The 16,204-nt window shown below is 39.5% G+C and overlaps 1 protein-coding gene across 2 annotated transcripts in view; it reads right to left on the bottom strand.

Moving 5' to 3' along the window:
* TSHZ1 (teashirt zinc finger homeobox 1) overlaps positions 1–16,204 on the bottom strand; it is a 57,884-nt gene that overhangs the window by 29,758 nt on the left and 11,922 nt on the right. Inside the window, exon 2 of one of the 2 annotated variants that reach the window (XM_068193794.1) lies at positions 10,536–10,736. The exons of the other annotated variant lie outside the window; for it this stretch is intronic. Within the exon in view, the coding sequence (XP_068049895.1) occupies positions 10,536–10,560 (25 nt within the window). The 5' untranslated portion in view covers positions 10,561–10,736. The remainder of the gene's footprint in view (positions 1–10,535; positions 10,737–16,204) is intronic. 2 annotated transcript variants of the gene reach the window in all.

The raw sequence follows: 16,204 nt of genomic DNA, 5'->3' as shown, positions 1-16,204 counted from the left end.
TGAAGAGAGCATACTGGAAAATTAAAATACTACATCTAAATTGAATAGTTGGGGTCATTTTCTTACATATGAAATTTGTGGCAAGAATACATGACAGGAAAAGCTTAAATCTAAACTTAGGCATTGAGTCTGAGGTTACATCAGGATTACACTGTGAATGCTCTCCAATCCATTTTCTGGAACACAGCTACACGTGTACCCCCTTCCCCCCCCCTTCCCTTTTGTAGCTTATCACCCATTACTGCATCCTTGAAACTGTACATTGTGACCGTACATCTCAGCATCTCACTAAAAAGTTAGGTGGCAGAAAGAGTAGCAACGTAGCAGATCCCCGGTGCTAGTGAGTCAAGAGGTTAGAGAGAAAAGTTGGTTTAGGGAAAATCCAAGTAATTTTGTTACCAAAAGAAAAAATTCGTAGATTTCAGGAATAGATTTCCATGCAGGCCTTCAAAAAGACTTCAGCAGGTTGGAGAGATGGGCAGAGAAGAACTGTCTGAAATTCAACAATGGCAAATAGAAGGTCCTGCACCTGGGGAGGAATGACCACACACACCAACCCAGACTGGGGACTGACCTGCTGGAGGGCAAGTCTACAGAGAAGGATCTGGGGGCCCTAGTGCACAACAAGATGTCCATGAGCCAGCAGTTCCCTTGTGGTTAACAAGGCCAATGGTGTCCTGGGGTGCATTAGGAAGAGCTTTGCCAGCAGTTCAAGTGAGGTGATCCCACCCCTCTACTCAGCCCTAGTGAGGCCACATTTGGAGTGCTGTATCCAGTTCTGGGCTTCTCAATGCAAGAGAGACATGGAGCTCCTGGAGCAGCTCCAGTGGAGGGCAACAAAGTTGATCAAGGGGCTGGACCATCTCTTTTTACAAAGAAAAGTTCTGAGGGAGCTGGGCCTGTTCAGCCTCAAGAAGAGATGACTGAGAAGGGACCCTATCAATGTCTGTAAGAATCTGAAGGGAGGATGTCAGGAGAATGGAGCCAGGCTCTTTTTGGTCATGCCAAGCAATAAGACAACAGGCAACAGGCAGACTCTGATGCACAGAAAGGTACTCCTGAACACGAGGAAGAACTTCTTTATTGTGCAGGTGACCATGCACTGGAAAAGGTTGCCCAGAGATGTTGTGGAGTTTTCCCCCACTGGAGATATTCAAGAACCATCTGGGCACAAACCTGTGCCATGTGCACTGCTTGAGCAGTGAGGTTGGACCAAATGACCCACTATACTCTCTTCCAACCGGACTCATCCTGTGATTCTGTGATTTATCCTCAGTGATGTAGCTTGCTAGGCAAAGATCAAGGCTGATAGGATGAACAGCTGGTGCAAGAGATATCTAAACTAATGCTTGCATGGTGGGCAAGGAGACCAGTCTCTAACTAGAGAATGGCACGTTTCTAAAGGAAACGCATCGCTTCAAAACATTTCACTGTACACCTGTATAGCAGCCACACTGGTGCTCAGGCACAAAGCACTTCCAAAGAACGGCACTTAGTTACTGAAAAGAGGGCTACCTCAAGTTCTGCTCATTTCTAAGAACAAGCCTAGCTGCACCTGGTGTAGACTGTCAGTGAAAGCAGATTCACTCTGTGAAGCTGAGACTGTACAGATGTTGAAGGACACATTTAGTGCAGGTAGCTGGGTGTGCAGATGTAGTGCAAGCTGCTGCAGGTTGAGCTCTGGGTGATGGAAGTCCCTGACAAGAGGATGTGAAATGCCGAGCCTCTGCATAACCAAGGGCACAGGGACCTGTGGCCCAGCCAGGTGAATGGAACACTCAGAAACACAGCAGGGGTTGAGCACCCCAGACTTTGTACACTTACACTGTAAGGGTATAAACCGCTGGTTTTTCTTTGTCTGGGACCCCTCCTGAGAGGCACCCAACTCGAGCTGTTATTTTGTTGTTTAGTTATTGCACCATGATTGAATTATTTGTAGGATTTAGACATCTGAGACTTTTCTATGGGAAATCCAGGCTTAAGCTAGTAGAGAAATCTGGTCTGACTCTGTGAGTGTAGAGTGTGTAGCTGCAAAGGGGCTTCAGTCCCAGCTCAGGTGATGAGCGCAAATGCTGGAGTGGCTCCCGGATGGTCAGACTGGGAAATTTATCGAACAAAGAAGCAGCTGAGGAATGCTGACGTGTTCTCACAGATGCTGGAAGTGGTAATCCCCAAAGCTGTGGGAGTGGTGGCCTTCAGCAGAAGGGCAGCAGCAGAACAGTGGTGGTAGTAACAAATTTTTGCAGTTATGTTTGCTGTATTTCTGGGCTCTGCAAAAATATCACAGCACTGACACTGCTGTAAACTCACAGGTCTTTGGCAAAAAGCTTATAAAACATAAAGGCGTAGAAAGATGGATATGGGCAGGGTGGCATTGGGCTGAGGAAGGGGATTACAGAGACTGTACATTTTGCTGAATTTTCTCTGAAACTGCTACACATAGTGTTCTTTAGTGTAGAAACCCTCTCTAAGAGGAATCAAAAGGCTATATTAAATTCTTTTTTAAAGTGAAAAACATTGCAGGGATGCTTCTGGTTCAGTCCTTTTTTTACATGCTAACGTTTTCTTTCGGTGTGTCCTGTCCATATAGAAAATACAGTACAAAGGCACAAACCTTGAAAGAAGTATCTGATTTAAGCAAAATTTTACTCGGAAATACAGCATCTGAAGGAGTGCTTTCCACATATAAACAGAATACTTAGCCTGAGGAACTGGGCTGTTCACCTGAGGAAGCAAACCGTACTTCATCAGGATCTACTAGAATTTGGGAACCTCTTAAAAGCAGATGCTGCTGATTACTTAAGGGAAAAAAGATTAATGTTAAAAATTTAGCTGTGTCCCAGGTACATAATAGATTAGATTACATGTTTATTTGATCATCCAACTAAGTTTTCATTTCACCTACCTGATGCCTAATGAAGCAAATTAGAAGTTCAAATTAAGAAATACTCTTTAAGTATAATGTCACTTAAAAATACAATATAAAACATATGCTACATACTGCCTGTAAAAGAATACCTGCAAGTGCTAACCTTTACAAGAGAGGATGGGGAAAAGCAGCTCATCATGGGCTCTCAGTGGAAATGTAAGTTAGCTGGAAGTTGCCCAGTCTTGAGGGATATGTGTGATTTTGTAAAGGACAGAACACTGAAGAATGCATCATGGACTGTGGACTATACTACTAGCCCTACAGACAAGACTTCACCTTAATGATTGCCTCTCCTTACTTTGTGCTCCTTCATCATGACTCCATCTCCTTTGGGGGTGGAGTCTGTGCTCAGTGTTTCTAAACAGCCTCTAACTGAACAGGCGCTGATCTTGACTCAGAGTCTTTAGACAACAAAATTCTTGTTTCTCTAACCAAAAGTCACAAAAGCAATTTTACAGATTTATATAAACATAATTTATACACAAAGACTGTTTACAAATATAGAATTCAAATGCTCATGTAATTTCCTACCTTTAATTCAAATAAATGAGGCAAAACCATCTGATTCTCCATTTGTCTTGAATACAAACCAAATCTCACTACATTACTCAATCACATCCTTAGTTTTTGAGCCTTAGCTTTACTCTAAGATTCCATTTCAGTACAAATAAATGGAATAGACACCAGCAGGACTGCTAGGTATAAGTGAGCATAGGGCTACAAGGCTAATTTCGGAAATTTGTTTGAGTTTTTTTTGGGGGTTTTTTTGGGGTTTTTTTTGGTTTTTTTTTTGGTGTTGTTGTTTTTTTTTTTTTTTGGTTTTTTTTTGGTTTTTTTTAATTTCCCAGGAATGCATCAGTAAAGCAAACTCACCAGCTCGGGAGAGCACTAAAATTCAGAAGAACAGAGGCATGACTGCAGGTTAATAAAAAAATTCTTCATGTTACACAAGATATAACCACTACAAAAATATAGAGGCCAAGTAGTTAAAAAAAGAAAAAGTACACAGTATACTGGATATACCTCAACTACAAAACCACCTGTGCTAACTACATCACTGACACAGTTTAAGTGCTCAGTAATCAGACAACAAAGTGTTAACAGTCAGTGAGTTGCCATGTAATTATTGTTGCATCCAATGGAGTTTCCCAGTATTGTATGTGCTGCATTGTTCCTGTTATTATGTGGTAACTATCAAATTACCACGTGTCATCACTGTAACATTAGGTTGATCCACTATGGAAATTCATTCTGTTCAACAGCAGTCTAAATTCTTCATTTTGTCCCTCTGGTGATGTGGACAGGTGGATTACATACTGAGCTATACAAAAGGTTAAAGGAGTAGGTGAGGCACTTCATAGATTAAACCTGATCAAACAGCCTGATTCTGCCACTTTTTCCCACTATGAGTTTCATTATTTTCCCGCAGATGGGATAATACTTGACAGGGTACTACTATCTGTCCCAAAGTGATCATTTTCTCCTTAAATTTCCTGTAAAACCAACATCAACTTTCTCCCTCTACAGCTAAAGTAGTTACTATCTTAAAAAAATAGAGTAGAAAAGAAGGTTTTGCTTGCTGTAAATGGAAGGGAGTCAAAAATGTCAGGAGATCCATTTAGGACTTACAGTGTTACTACTCTATTTTACTGAGAAGACATACAGAAAATAATACTTTGATGGGAGGAAAGAGTATTAGGGGGTTTTTTTAAGGGACAAATAGAATAGATACATCATGATAAGCTTTGGTTCACACATTTGCTGCATCTATATTTCTGTGAAGAACAAAATTAAGTGCTAGAAGTGTTTTGAAATAACATTAGGAATACACACACAAGTCTTGGAAACAGCCCAAGTGAGGGAGCAAAACTTCAAGTGTAGCTCTCAACCTGGGAACCTCCCACACTACAACAAACTCATTAGCAACTGCTAACAAGCCACCTGGTGTGAGCCACATGATAAGTGAAAATACGACAGCAAGAATGTTATGAAAATGGTTATCACCCATCAGTGCATTCACTACAAGGAGTATTTTGCACATATATTTTACATTAACACTTGGAAGGTGCTCAGATATTATGTGATTGGAAGCCCACGCAAGAGCCCGCGCAGATGACACAGTAGTTTCAAGGGCACAGGATTGTTCACTATTAGCTTCGCTGACATCTAAATAGGTGCACAGCCAAATTTATATACAAATGAAAGTCAAAGACGTTAAGGGGACAAAGACAATTGGGTAATTATGTAAATAAAATCTGAAATATTATAAAAGATTTATCAAAATGAAGACAGAGTCTTTTCTTACCATGATTAGTTAGCATATAGCAGAATCCCTGAGCAGACAAGACAATTACTGTTTCACACAGGTTAGCAGAGGAAGATATACTGTCTCGGCAAAGTAAGATTTATCAACAACTCCCACATGTCATCTTCACCAGGACTGGCCTCAGGTTTGCAAGTGTGTCTGAATTAACAGAGAGGTAAGACACACCTTTCTGAAGAAAAGCCTGAGGTCACAGAAAAACCCATGGCAAAAAATATTTTCTCTGCAGAACACTTCCACCTCAACAGCTGCAGCTCATATTTGAGTTTTTTTAAACATTTAATCAATAGATAAAGGTAGTCCTCTGGCTACATTTGGTAAAAAATGGCTCAAAGGCAGCTTTCTCCCAAAAATGGCTCACTTCCCTTCCCCTTTCCACTTCTGCACAGAGCATTTCTGAACATTTGCTGCATCTCTGTCAATCTGCCAGCAGCTCTGTGGCTCAAGATCACAGCACTGGAGATGCATGCAATTTCCAAGTATCAGGAACTAACAGCAAGTTGGCAACTGTATAGTTTATTGAAATAACATGCATTGTTGTCTTCTCAACAATTTACCTCCAATCTTTTTCAGTATTTTCTGGAATCTCTTGCAGAATCCAGCTCACTTTATATGTCGGTCATTTTGAAATTGTTTAACAGGGAATGCCAGTCAGTGGAACCAAATGGCAATCAAAATAACTTCTTGCAAGCAATTTCAAGAGAAGACCAGGAGTAAGGAATGGAAACAAATTCATGTTCTCATATTACAATCAGGTTGTTCTTTCACTGTCAAATACAATGCCTCCAAACCATAAGTAATATTAGTCTGTTTATAGTAACAAACATGGTGGAAGAGTGTACACGGAATTCAGGAGTTTTCATCACTGTGTCCTCTAGACCCACTCTAAGAGGACACAGTAAAACAGCAGAATCATAGAATCACAAACTCATAGAACAGTTTGGGTCAGAAGGGATCTTTAAGATCATCTAGTTCCAACCTCACTGCCATGGGCTGGGATACCTTTCACTAGGCTGCTCAGGGCTCCATCCAGTAAGAGCTTCCTAGCATTGTTTACACTAAATATTGCACCATTAACTACCCCAGCAGCGAGATGTGCACCCATTCAACCGAACTGTAGCCTTTTACAACAGCTTTTTTTTCCCTTAAGATCTACCCTTGGCTCTAAATGTGCCAGTGAGGTTGAGTTCAAAAAGTTCTATTTTACTTAACTTGACATCGCATCTCAAAAACTACACTGCTACAAACTCTTTCGCTATGAAGAACTTATATGTGAGCACGCAAATATTTCTGAGATGCCATGAGCAGCATATGTGGCACTGTGATCTTCCAAAATGTTGCCTTAAATAAAAGCTTTGGGGCCAGTGCTACCTATGTTGCTTATGGGAATTAATAAGCCACACTATGGGAGAGGGAGAACAAGGACATTGTCTCTTTAATTTTACATGCATGATAATGTTTTTAACCACTAAGGTCATACCTGCATGTGATGACTGACAACTTTTCAGCTTGATTCAAAGCAAACAGCTGTTGGTTTGATTGCCTAGCAACTAAAAGTTGATGGATGACCCTTAAGATGGATAACTACCATAAATCACCTCATTCTGACTCTCAGGGAAAAAAAATTAAAAAACAATGGTTTTCATGACATTTGCTGCACTCCATAATGTGCCATGATAAATTTGGCTGCCTTATGGATGCACAGTTGTGGCTGTTGAAATTAGACACTTTTGTTTTCTGCATTCTGCACTTCTTGTAGACCCCTCTGTAAGGTGTGTTCATATTAATATACTCCACTGTCAGAAGAAAGCAGAATACCAGAAGCTACTGTCAGTTACCACAAGGCAGGGAGAATCTGTATTGAATCTCTGCATCACCAAACAGCTTTTAATCAGGAAACAGCAGTCTTATATCATAGCTATGGCACTGGGCTACATGCATTAATAATGGTTACAATATATTTAGTGTAATGACTTGACCCCGGTCAACATTATTGATGCTGTGATTAATATGAATTTGATAAACTGCTTCCTCTTTGAAGACATTTTGTATGTTTCTCAAGCAAGAGAAAAATACTTTTTATGTATGAGTAAATATAGCAGGCCTTCATAGAGGCATTCTGATCTCAGCTGCACAGGTGTAAAAATAGATTCCCAGGATTTATATGAGTGTCCCTGAAATTGAAATCTTGGCTACAAGAAATAGAGGAAAAAAAAGAAAAAAAGTGGAAAAAGTAAGATATCCTCATTTTCATATCATTAATAAAAAAAAAAAAAAATCCAAACCCGCCAAATCAGGATTCTAAGTGGAAGGCCATATTCCTCCCAGAGAGTGTTCAGACAGAAAGGGAAATTCCCTTTTATTGTTGTAGATAATAGGATTTTTCTGTTTGTTATGTACAGAATACATATGCATTCAAAAACAGATGTTCATAATTGCTTTCATTGTTCGGATTTTTTTAAAACTCTTGAGCTTGACTATTCATATGAAAACTCTTGTACTGAATTTGGTTTATTACAGCAAAGTGATTTCTAGTTTTGTTAAAAAAAAAAAAAAAAAAAACAAGAAGGTAGTTTGGTTCAAGTTTTAGTATATCCTTGGGGAAGTGCTGCCTTAAATGATAGTATGTGATGATTTCATCAACGACAAGTCTGGTAAGTGCTACTACCTTCCTCTAAGTAGACACGTGTCAGCCCACATGAATAAACTGCTGTCCAATGCAATTCTATCATATGACACAGTAATTCCCAAAATGTGATACATGACCCACTGAAGTGGGGCAGGTCACCAGGGACCCCAAGTTATAATCAGAGGCATGCAAATGAACTCCAAAAACTGTATCAGTGGGAATTGGAAGGTATCAGTGGAAATCAGAAATTGGATGGAAATGGAAGATAAGCAATTTCACCTGGGGAGCAGATGGTTACCTAAACAAAGTAATTGGGGAAATAATGCTAAGGGAAGAAAGTTTCAAGGTGGGTCTGAGCTGTCAGAATATGCGGGGGAAGTATGCTTGCCACATGCTTGCACTGTATCTAAACCTATGCTATCAGCTTCAGGAACTTCTCCCTTTAACTTAAGTCAGTCGAGCATTTTTTGAATTCAAGTTAGTTCATTTGCAAAAAAAAAAATCAAAAGTCAAGTTCCAAAGGATGTAACATTCTAATAAATTCATCAGGCACGCTGGCATCCTGGTGGTACTAAATTAGAAATAGCACTTAGCTGAGCTATGCCTTCAGATTTTCAGCAGGGTTGCAACCAGTTTTACAAAATGTATATTCTGAAAATACGAGGCATGTGTCCACCTGTAAGATCTAAAACTATATTTCTTAATTTTATATAAAAGTGGAATGTAAGCACAGCATGCAAACAGTTGTTGAGGTCTACTGCATTTCTCAACAACCAAGAAAGTTGATGCTCCAGTAGATACGTGCAAAATTTAGTGGGTGCTCCACTTCTATAAGATGCCTCAAGCAGTGAGTATGTAGCTTAGATGCTCTTTGTCTCCAAGAAGAGATGAACATTTCAAAGCAACAATGCCAGTTGTAATGCAATTTACTGGATCTTCTGAAATTTCAGACCACTGAAATTTATCCTATAATCAATACTTTGCATTCTTCAGCCACAGTACCCCTTCAAAACAGAGCATAACCAGTGCAATCTACAAAAACAAGAATCTCAAGTGCACCTAGATATGTTTAGCATAAAAGCACTTAAATACAAATAACATTCAGACACAACCACTATTTATTGTTTCAGCTTTAAGTCTCAGATGCCTCTGTGAAGGACCCACTAAAGAGGACAAGACGGCATGCTAGCCCTTTAAAACTGAAATGCTTGTTTCCTTTCTGTAAGAAAAGTAAATCATGCTATAGTGAGTGGAGCTTTGAAAAAGCATCCATCCATTAAAGTTCATGGATCCTCGTTTCCAGATTGTCCCTCCCCTGGCTGTGTCTCAAGTTACAGCCTTGTACAATCCAAGTCTAAATAATATTCACTATGATAAATGACACCATAACTCCGATATCCACAATCAATCTTTGCTTTAAAGATACATCCATCTTCAATAATGTTGATGGGGATTCTGTAAAATGGGAAACGTGACTGTTTTCCCGACCTCCTAACAGTGGGGGAAGGAAGCTCTGAGTGATGGCTGTCAGCCCACATCTGGCTGCAAAAATAAATTAGCCTTATGTAGACAAATGAAAGGACCAGCCCTGACTAGAAAACAGCCACTCCTGAGCAATGGCTAATTTATAGGACTCCTTTCTGGAAAGTTCCTAGCTGAGGCTACAGGCTCCTTAGCTATCTCTTTAAATGATATCTGATGCTGTAAATAACTTCAGTGTGGTAGGAACTATGCAAAGTACAAAGAGTGATTTGGTGGGGGGAGGGGAGGAGACAATAACTTTCTCATATTCTTTGTACATGATCAAGATTTAAAATTCAGCCACTCAAAACACATTTGTGCATACACACATGCAAACAAAAGTTTTGTTTCAGGAAACATTGCTATATTTTGAAAATATGCTTTTCTTCATTTGGCAAAAGATTATTTTCTCCTTTAACTCTGTCATCTCCTGGGCTGCAGGACTGAGGCAACTACATTACAGAAATTAAACTATTCAGTGCAAGCGACACCTTGAGGTTTGCAGATTATTTTTTCCCTGTTAAATGCTTCTCCTCACCTTGCCCCCTCTAGCTGATAGAGTTTCAGGAGGAGCGTGGTGAGTCCTAGCAGCTCAGTTCATCTAAGCTGGTGCTATGCAGCTCAGATGCTGTGAAGTGGCACGCAGAGGAACTACCTGCTCTATTTATTTCAGCACATGGTTTCACAATAACCAGAAGGAAATTTTAAACAGGAAGGTGGAAGGAAGACTCTCTGATGGTCTCATCCACCACCGCACATGAAACACAAATCCCTACCTGTGCACAGGACAGTGGCTACCCATTTTTTCATTACTGAAATGCTTTATTACTTTATTCTTTATGTCTTTGACCTTGTCCTGCCATAGAAAAACATAGGACTTTAATTCTTATAACGCACAATATATGGGAATTAAAAAAAAAAAAAAAAAAAAAAAAGATTTCTTTCCAGGAGGAATGGGTAAATGGATGAGGGAGCAGCCTGATGCATTGCATGTTATTGCCACAATGGGCTGGCAGGGATGGCACCTGGGTATCGCAGCTCTCAGGGAAGGGGGAGGTCCAGCGGCACTGGGGAGGTCTGGCGGCAGCAGTGGCGGCAGCGAGGGTTAATTCTGTGAAGGTTGAAGGACTTACAGTAATGCTTCGAAGACAGAAACATCACAGGCTTTCCTGGCAAGAGGCTCGCAGAGGGTAGGAGGGGACTGCGAAATGAACTCTCTCAGGCTTTGTCGTGTGCGTTTCCCAAGGCCCGGCCTGGCCCCTTTGATAAATGACACATGTCATTCTGTCAGGGGCTGACACTGCAGCTGGGAGGGCCGGTGATGTATGGCTCCGCTGAAAAGGAAATCAACTTTTTGGCACCAAGTAAGACTGTGCCCTGTGTAAGGATTTTGTTTCTCAAAAAGTGAAAGATAGGATTAAAAAAAAAAAAAAAAAAGAAAAAAAAAGTTGAAAAACAGATTGAGCGACAGCTTACACTTAACATAAATTAACTCGGTAATGGTGAAATGTGCTAGCCTGTGATAAATAAAAGCTACATTAGTCAATTATTAATCACACTCCAACTTGTAGCCAAAACCCATGACTTAAATCTGAGGCCTGAGCTGCCTTACAAACAGATAAGACAGTGTTTGATAGATGTCTTGCATAGTGTAATCAGGAAGGAATCAAAGGCTTAGTGGTTTAACCAGGGGGGGTGTGGAAGGTTCTGGAAACTGAGACTGGGTAAAGTGGATAACTGGATTGAAAGCACCCTTTCACTGGGGATACAGTATATCTTTTGACTGCTTAAAGAGGGGGGGGGGAAAGGCGGAGAGAGAGACATATCTGAATTTGGTTTAATCTTTTTTTTTATATACAGGAATGTCTCAAAACTCTATTTCCCTCCCCCACCTCCCACCACCACCACTGTGTTAAATCATTTAAATCTGATCACTATTAAATGGATTCTCACCGAGACATCAAGTGTTTCAAATATGATCGTTTTGCACGGATTACAATTTAAGCATTTTATTTAATCGAATGAACTCGCGTCAGGCTGCAACACATTCATGCAAATACAAGCTGTAGAGAAAAAGCACAAAGCTGCATAAACGAAACGATTCCTATTCAACCAGACTGTAAAGACAAAATAAAGGATTTCAGATAGGAAGAAAAAAAACTAAACATCTAAAAACACAAGGAGGGTATAGGATGGGGGCGAAGGAGAGGGAGAAGGGATGCAGTATCTAAACCCAAGCATTATGCCTGTGTGAGAGGCTGAACTCATGCATCACGTTGTTGAGATGCAAGCACAGAATGGCTCTGGGTTTTTGTTTATACTCTACCTACAGGGGAATAGGATGGACACTGAACCCAAAGGTGACTTTCGTTCCCTGACCAGGGAGAGAACTAGCACCACAGAGCACCAAAATGTCACGCCTACATGTTCAGCTGGCCTACAAGACTAGCCTAGGCTTTCTGCAGGCCCTCAAGCCAGCGGTGACAGGATGCAAGTTTCAGCATCTACCCCATCTAGATGCTCTCACACCTCCTCCTCACCATTCACAACTCCGCGTAACTGAAAATTAAAGTTCTCATGTGATACATACAGCCCAGAACAGGAATATTTCTTGGATGAATGGTAGCTCCAGGTCCTGACCTAGAACTGGGCTGCACATGGGCACACCCCTGTGCCTGCACGAAGCCAGCTGCTGGCGCAGGCTCCTCGCACCAGGTAAACTGCCTTCTAGCATCACTTGTATTTTCACCAGCAATTACTGGAGAGCATCACAGAGATGGGGGCTCACAAAAGTACAACAGGCCCCCCCAGTTCAGGCCTTAATGAGCACTGCTATCAGCTTGAACGCTGTATAAATATTTGTTTGTCAGTCAGTAATTTCCATATGCTTTACATCATTTCCAGTGATGCATCAATCACACTGGTTCACCAATGACTTGTCTAACTCTGCTGAAGCTTCGGACATGGCATGTTATTGTGGTATCGCACACTGACTTGAGATTTTAAGCAGGACACAAAAAAGACACAAATCCCAACGTGGAAAGAAAATACACACATCATCAACCCATGAAGGACTTCATCAGACAATTTTCCTAGCCATAAAACACTGAAGAAAAAAAACCCCTCTGACCTTTGAAAAAAGTATTTACCTTGTTCCTCTTCCCCTCAGTATGTTACCACTTTATGCAACAAAATATGGAAACTTCTAAATGTTTCTACATGGGACACGGTCCTATATTGCTCACTGCTGTACAGACACACCAGGAAACAAATGAGCTTTTGATGTTAATCAAGCGAAAGTGCATTCTTCAGTTTACATATGCTGTACATGCTTGGCTTTTCAACAGTACAAGGAGGAAAATAAAATGCAAGTCATCTGTAACTGTAAAAATTACACCACCAGTTACAGTCAATTTTTAAAGTCTCTATAGTTTTATATGCATAAATGTATGTATATACATTTAACCACACACATCCCCCTGCTCTCCAACCTGTCATCAGGATTTTTGCATTATAAAGTAATGTACTACTGTAAAATATTTCTTTACATAGTGGTGTGGACTTCCCAGTAGACCCCAAAACAGTTCAGTTTACCTCAGCTTTTAGAAATAAACCAACAGTTTCGCTCAAATAAAATCTCAGATAATCTCAACCATCTGAAAATGACAGCAGTTGTCTAGATCACAGCAGCAATATACCCATTCACCAACATCAAGGTGGTGCAGAGAGTGCTTAATTGAGGAATTTAAAAACAACGACTCAAAAGAGCACAAATTTCAAAGTAAATGAAATAGGGAGACCCTTTGAAACCCAAACTTTAGTGACAGCCCCTACCGTGAGTACAGCTATTTTCTCAAAACATGTAAAATATGACTATAGAAAGAAAGATAAGCAGCAAGGGAATGGCGTGTATTTTAAAACATGTGCACACTGCCTGGTGTTTTAAACTTTTGCCTTCCTATTGCTAAAATATCATTTTTAAAGTCCATAAAATTTCAGATAGTGTGCAAAATGTTTATATATTACCAAGGTCTCCCTTTAAAAGGTTTATACTTTTACTTTATGACCTGTCCTTGATTTGACACTTCCGCTCATCAGAAAGGGATTTATAAAATAATCCTGAAGGTGAGGAACAGACATCTGTCAGGGACTGGCTGAGTTTCACTTTGCGAAATTTAAGAAGGGAGAGAAATCCTGTTAAGCTCTCTTTAGTCACCAATAGACATCAAAGGTAATAATTAAAGAAGACAGACGTCATAAAAATAAATTTATGTAGTTCTTTATAATGCACAAGCACTCTAGTGTGTAAAACATCTATTAGAGAGAAAGAAAATACAACATTCCAAACGAGCAAAAATCTGTTTTGTTTGAGGTTTTTTGCCTACTTGAGTAACGTTTAAAAAAAAAAAAAAAAAGACACCCAAGTTTAAACTAAAGTCTTTCAAAACCTTTGCCATCTGTGGGTACATGAACTATGGATGACCCCGAATGATTTGCACTCTGCTCAGAATCCCTTAGAAAGCACGGGAAAAAGTATCATTAAGAATGACTGATGACTGCCAGTCATGGTTGACCTCACCCAAGCTTTGGTCTCTGCCTCAGTAATAAGCTGTCCTTTATTAGCACCAACACTCCATAAAAGGGGTGTGTTTAGTCACAGGATAGTGGCCTTCTAATGCTCATTGCTTCTCCCTGAAAGATTGATTAGTGCTCATTTTTACTGCCTTCACAGTATATACAGTGACAGTGCTGCAGAGTGTCAGAGCCTGCAATATTGATGATAAGTACAACTACAAACTAGAGGTTTGGAAAAGGCAGAGTACTGGGACTTCACTCTTCTTTTCAACTGGAAAACACTGCCAAAACAAAAAGGACAAAACTCCAGCTTACACGAGCTACCAATATTCTAGTAAATATAAACTGAGGCAAGGGAATTCCCTCTCTCTGAAAAATCTCACTTAAAATACAAAACTTATCAGAAAAGGTTTTTTCATTCTGGTTTGAAAATGCATAGGCATTTTTTCTTTCACATATCAGTAGCTAAGGCAAAAAGAGATTACCCTGAAATATAATTCTTGTGTTTGTTCTTTTATTTCAGATAGGCTTTTCAGTAGTGACTTTCAGAGTAGGGGGTAAAAAAAATCTATTGCAAGCACAGAAAGTGAATGTTCCTGATTTGGAAGCTACTGCAGTGCCCCTTTGCAGCAGCAGGTGCCTCTTTGAGGGTAAAAAACAAAGGAAACATGAAGAAAACATGTTGGCTATGTATCATATTCTGCACAAATCTGTCTGCATTAACATGACTCCTCTGCAGCTTTTACTCTTACATTTGAAGTAAGTGGGATCTATGCAAATTCCTTCAGTGAAATTAAGATCTGGAGTATAAACTGGCACCATCAGAGAAAAAAACTGTGGTAGTTTCATGTAATGCAGTATGCAATTGCATGCAGTGCAAAGCATATTTTAAATAGAGCAAGACCCAGACATGATCTTTGCAAAGCATCAGCATCATAGTGATGAAAGAGCAGGTAAGAAATCATGAACTCTTTCAAAATAAAGAAATTCCAACCTGAATACATTACTTGGAAAAGCCATGACTTGCCTTGATTTGATTTAAAAAGTAGAAGAGAATTGAAAACAGTTTTTTAAACTGGTGTTTTAACCAGAGACTTTATAGCACTCAAGGCCAAATCCAAGTTATACTGTAGTAAGTTTAATATGGAACAACTTGTCCATATGGCTCTTCCTGGGAACGAAGAATTTCACATGTTACAGCAAGATACAGCCGAAAAAAGGCATGTTTCACTGTTACTTTTATACAGCTGTGAACTTGAGCACAGCAACCTCATACCAAAAATTACTACAGCAAGAGTTTATTGCATTAATAATAGGATGCCCTACTGCTGTGACACATTCTGTACTTTGAAATAAATATTAGTCACAATAGTTAGGTTTTAAATTCATATACTTTAAAACTGAGCTGTAACTATGACACTTGCAACAGTGATGATTTGCCAATAAGACCATTATTAACCATTTCACAAAGAGCTCCTTCTTTTATTTGGTCTGTTGTACTGTCTTAACAGTATCTACCTATAATTAATAATTTCAAGACATTTTTACTTAAAAACAAGCCAAAACACAAACACTAACACTTGAAAATTGGATGTCAAAATTCACATTCACACTTTTGCATTGAATTCACATATTTTGATTTCAGTAATAGAAGTCACTTGCAAATAATAAATAATTGATTTTTAAAATTCAAGAAAATATTTTAAAAATCTTACTACATGTCTATGGGACATCATGGCCCAAGTCCTGTGTCGTGAAAGTTAATGGCATACTTTTTCATGCACTTCTTTTGGGCTTTGGATCAAGGCCAGTCTGGAAACTATTCATTCTTTTTGTTCACTACCTTTCATTTTGTACTTTTAAATAATAGTGTTTGGTGGGAGAAGGAAAAAAAAAACCCAAACAAAAAAAACCCACAAAACCTGAGTTTGAAACAAGTATTTTTAAATCAGAAAAAAAAATCATTTAAAAAAATTAACTAAAACTGTGACTTATGTTGAAAAGCAAAAAATTACACTACCAGTCTAGACATTCACACAGTTACTAGTTCTTTTGGTGGTCAAAACTGGTCCTGCTGTATAGAAGAAAACAGAGACAATGATAAGCAGCACTGTGACTATTAGCTTAGAGGGATTCTACTTGGCTATTTTCCTGCATCATGCACTGCCATCACAATAATAAAGAAATCCTGTATTCCACTCTAATTCCCTGAGAAACAGAAATGCTA

This window comes from Anomalospiza imberbis, chromosome 1 (assembly GCF_031753505.1).
Source record: "Anomalospiza imberbis isolate Cuckoo-Finch-1a 21T00152 chromosome 1, ASM3175350v1, whole genome shotgun sequence".
Lineage (NCBI taxonomy): Eukaryota > Metazoa > Chordata > Aves > Passeriformes > Viduidae > Anomalospiza > Anomalospiza imberbis.
This window is presented reverse-complemented; position numbering and strand designations above follow the sequence as displayed.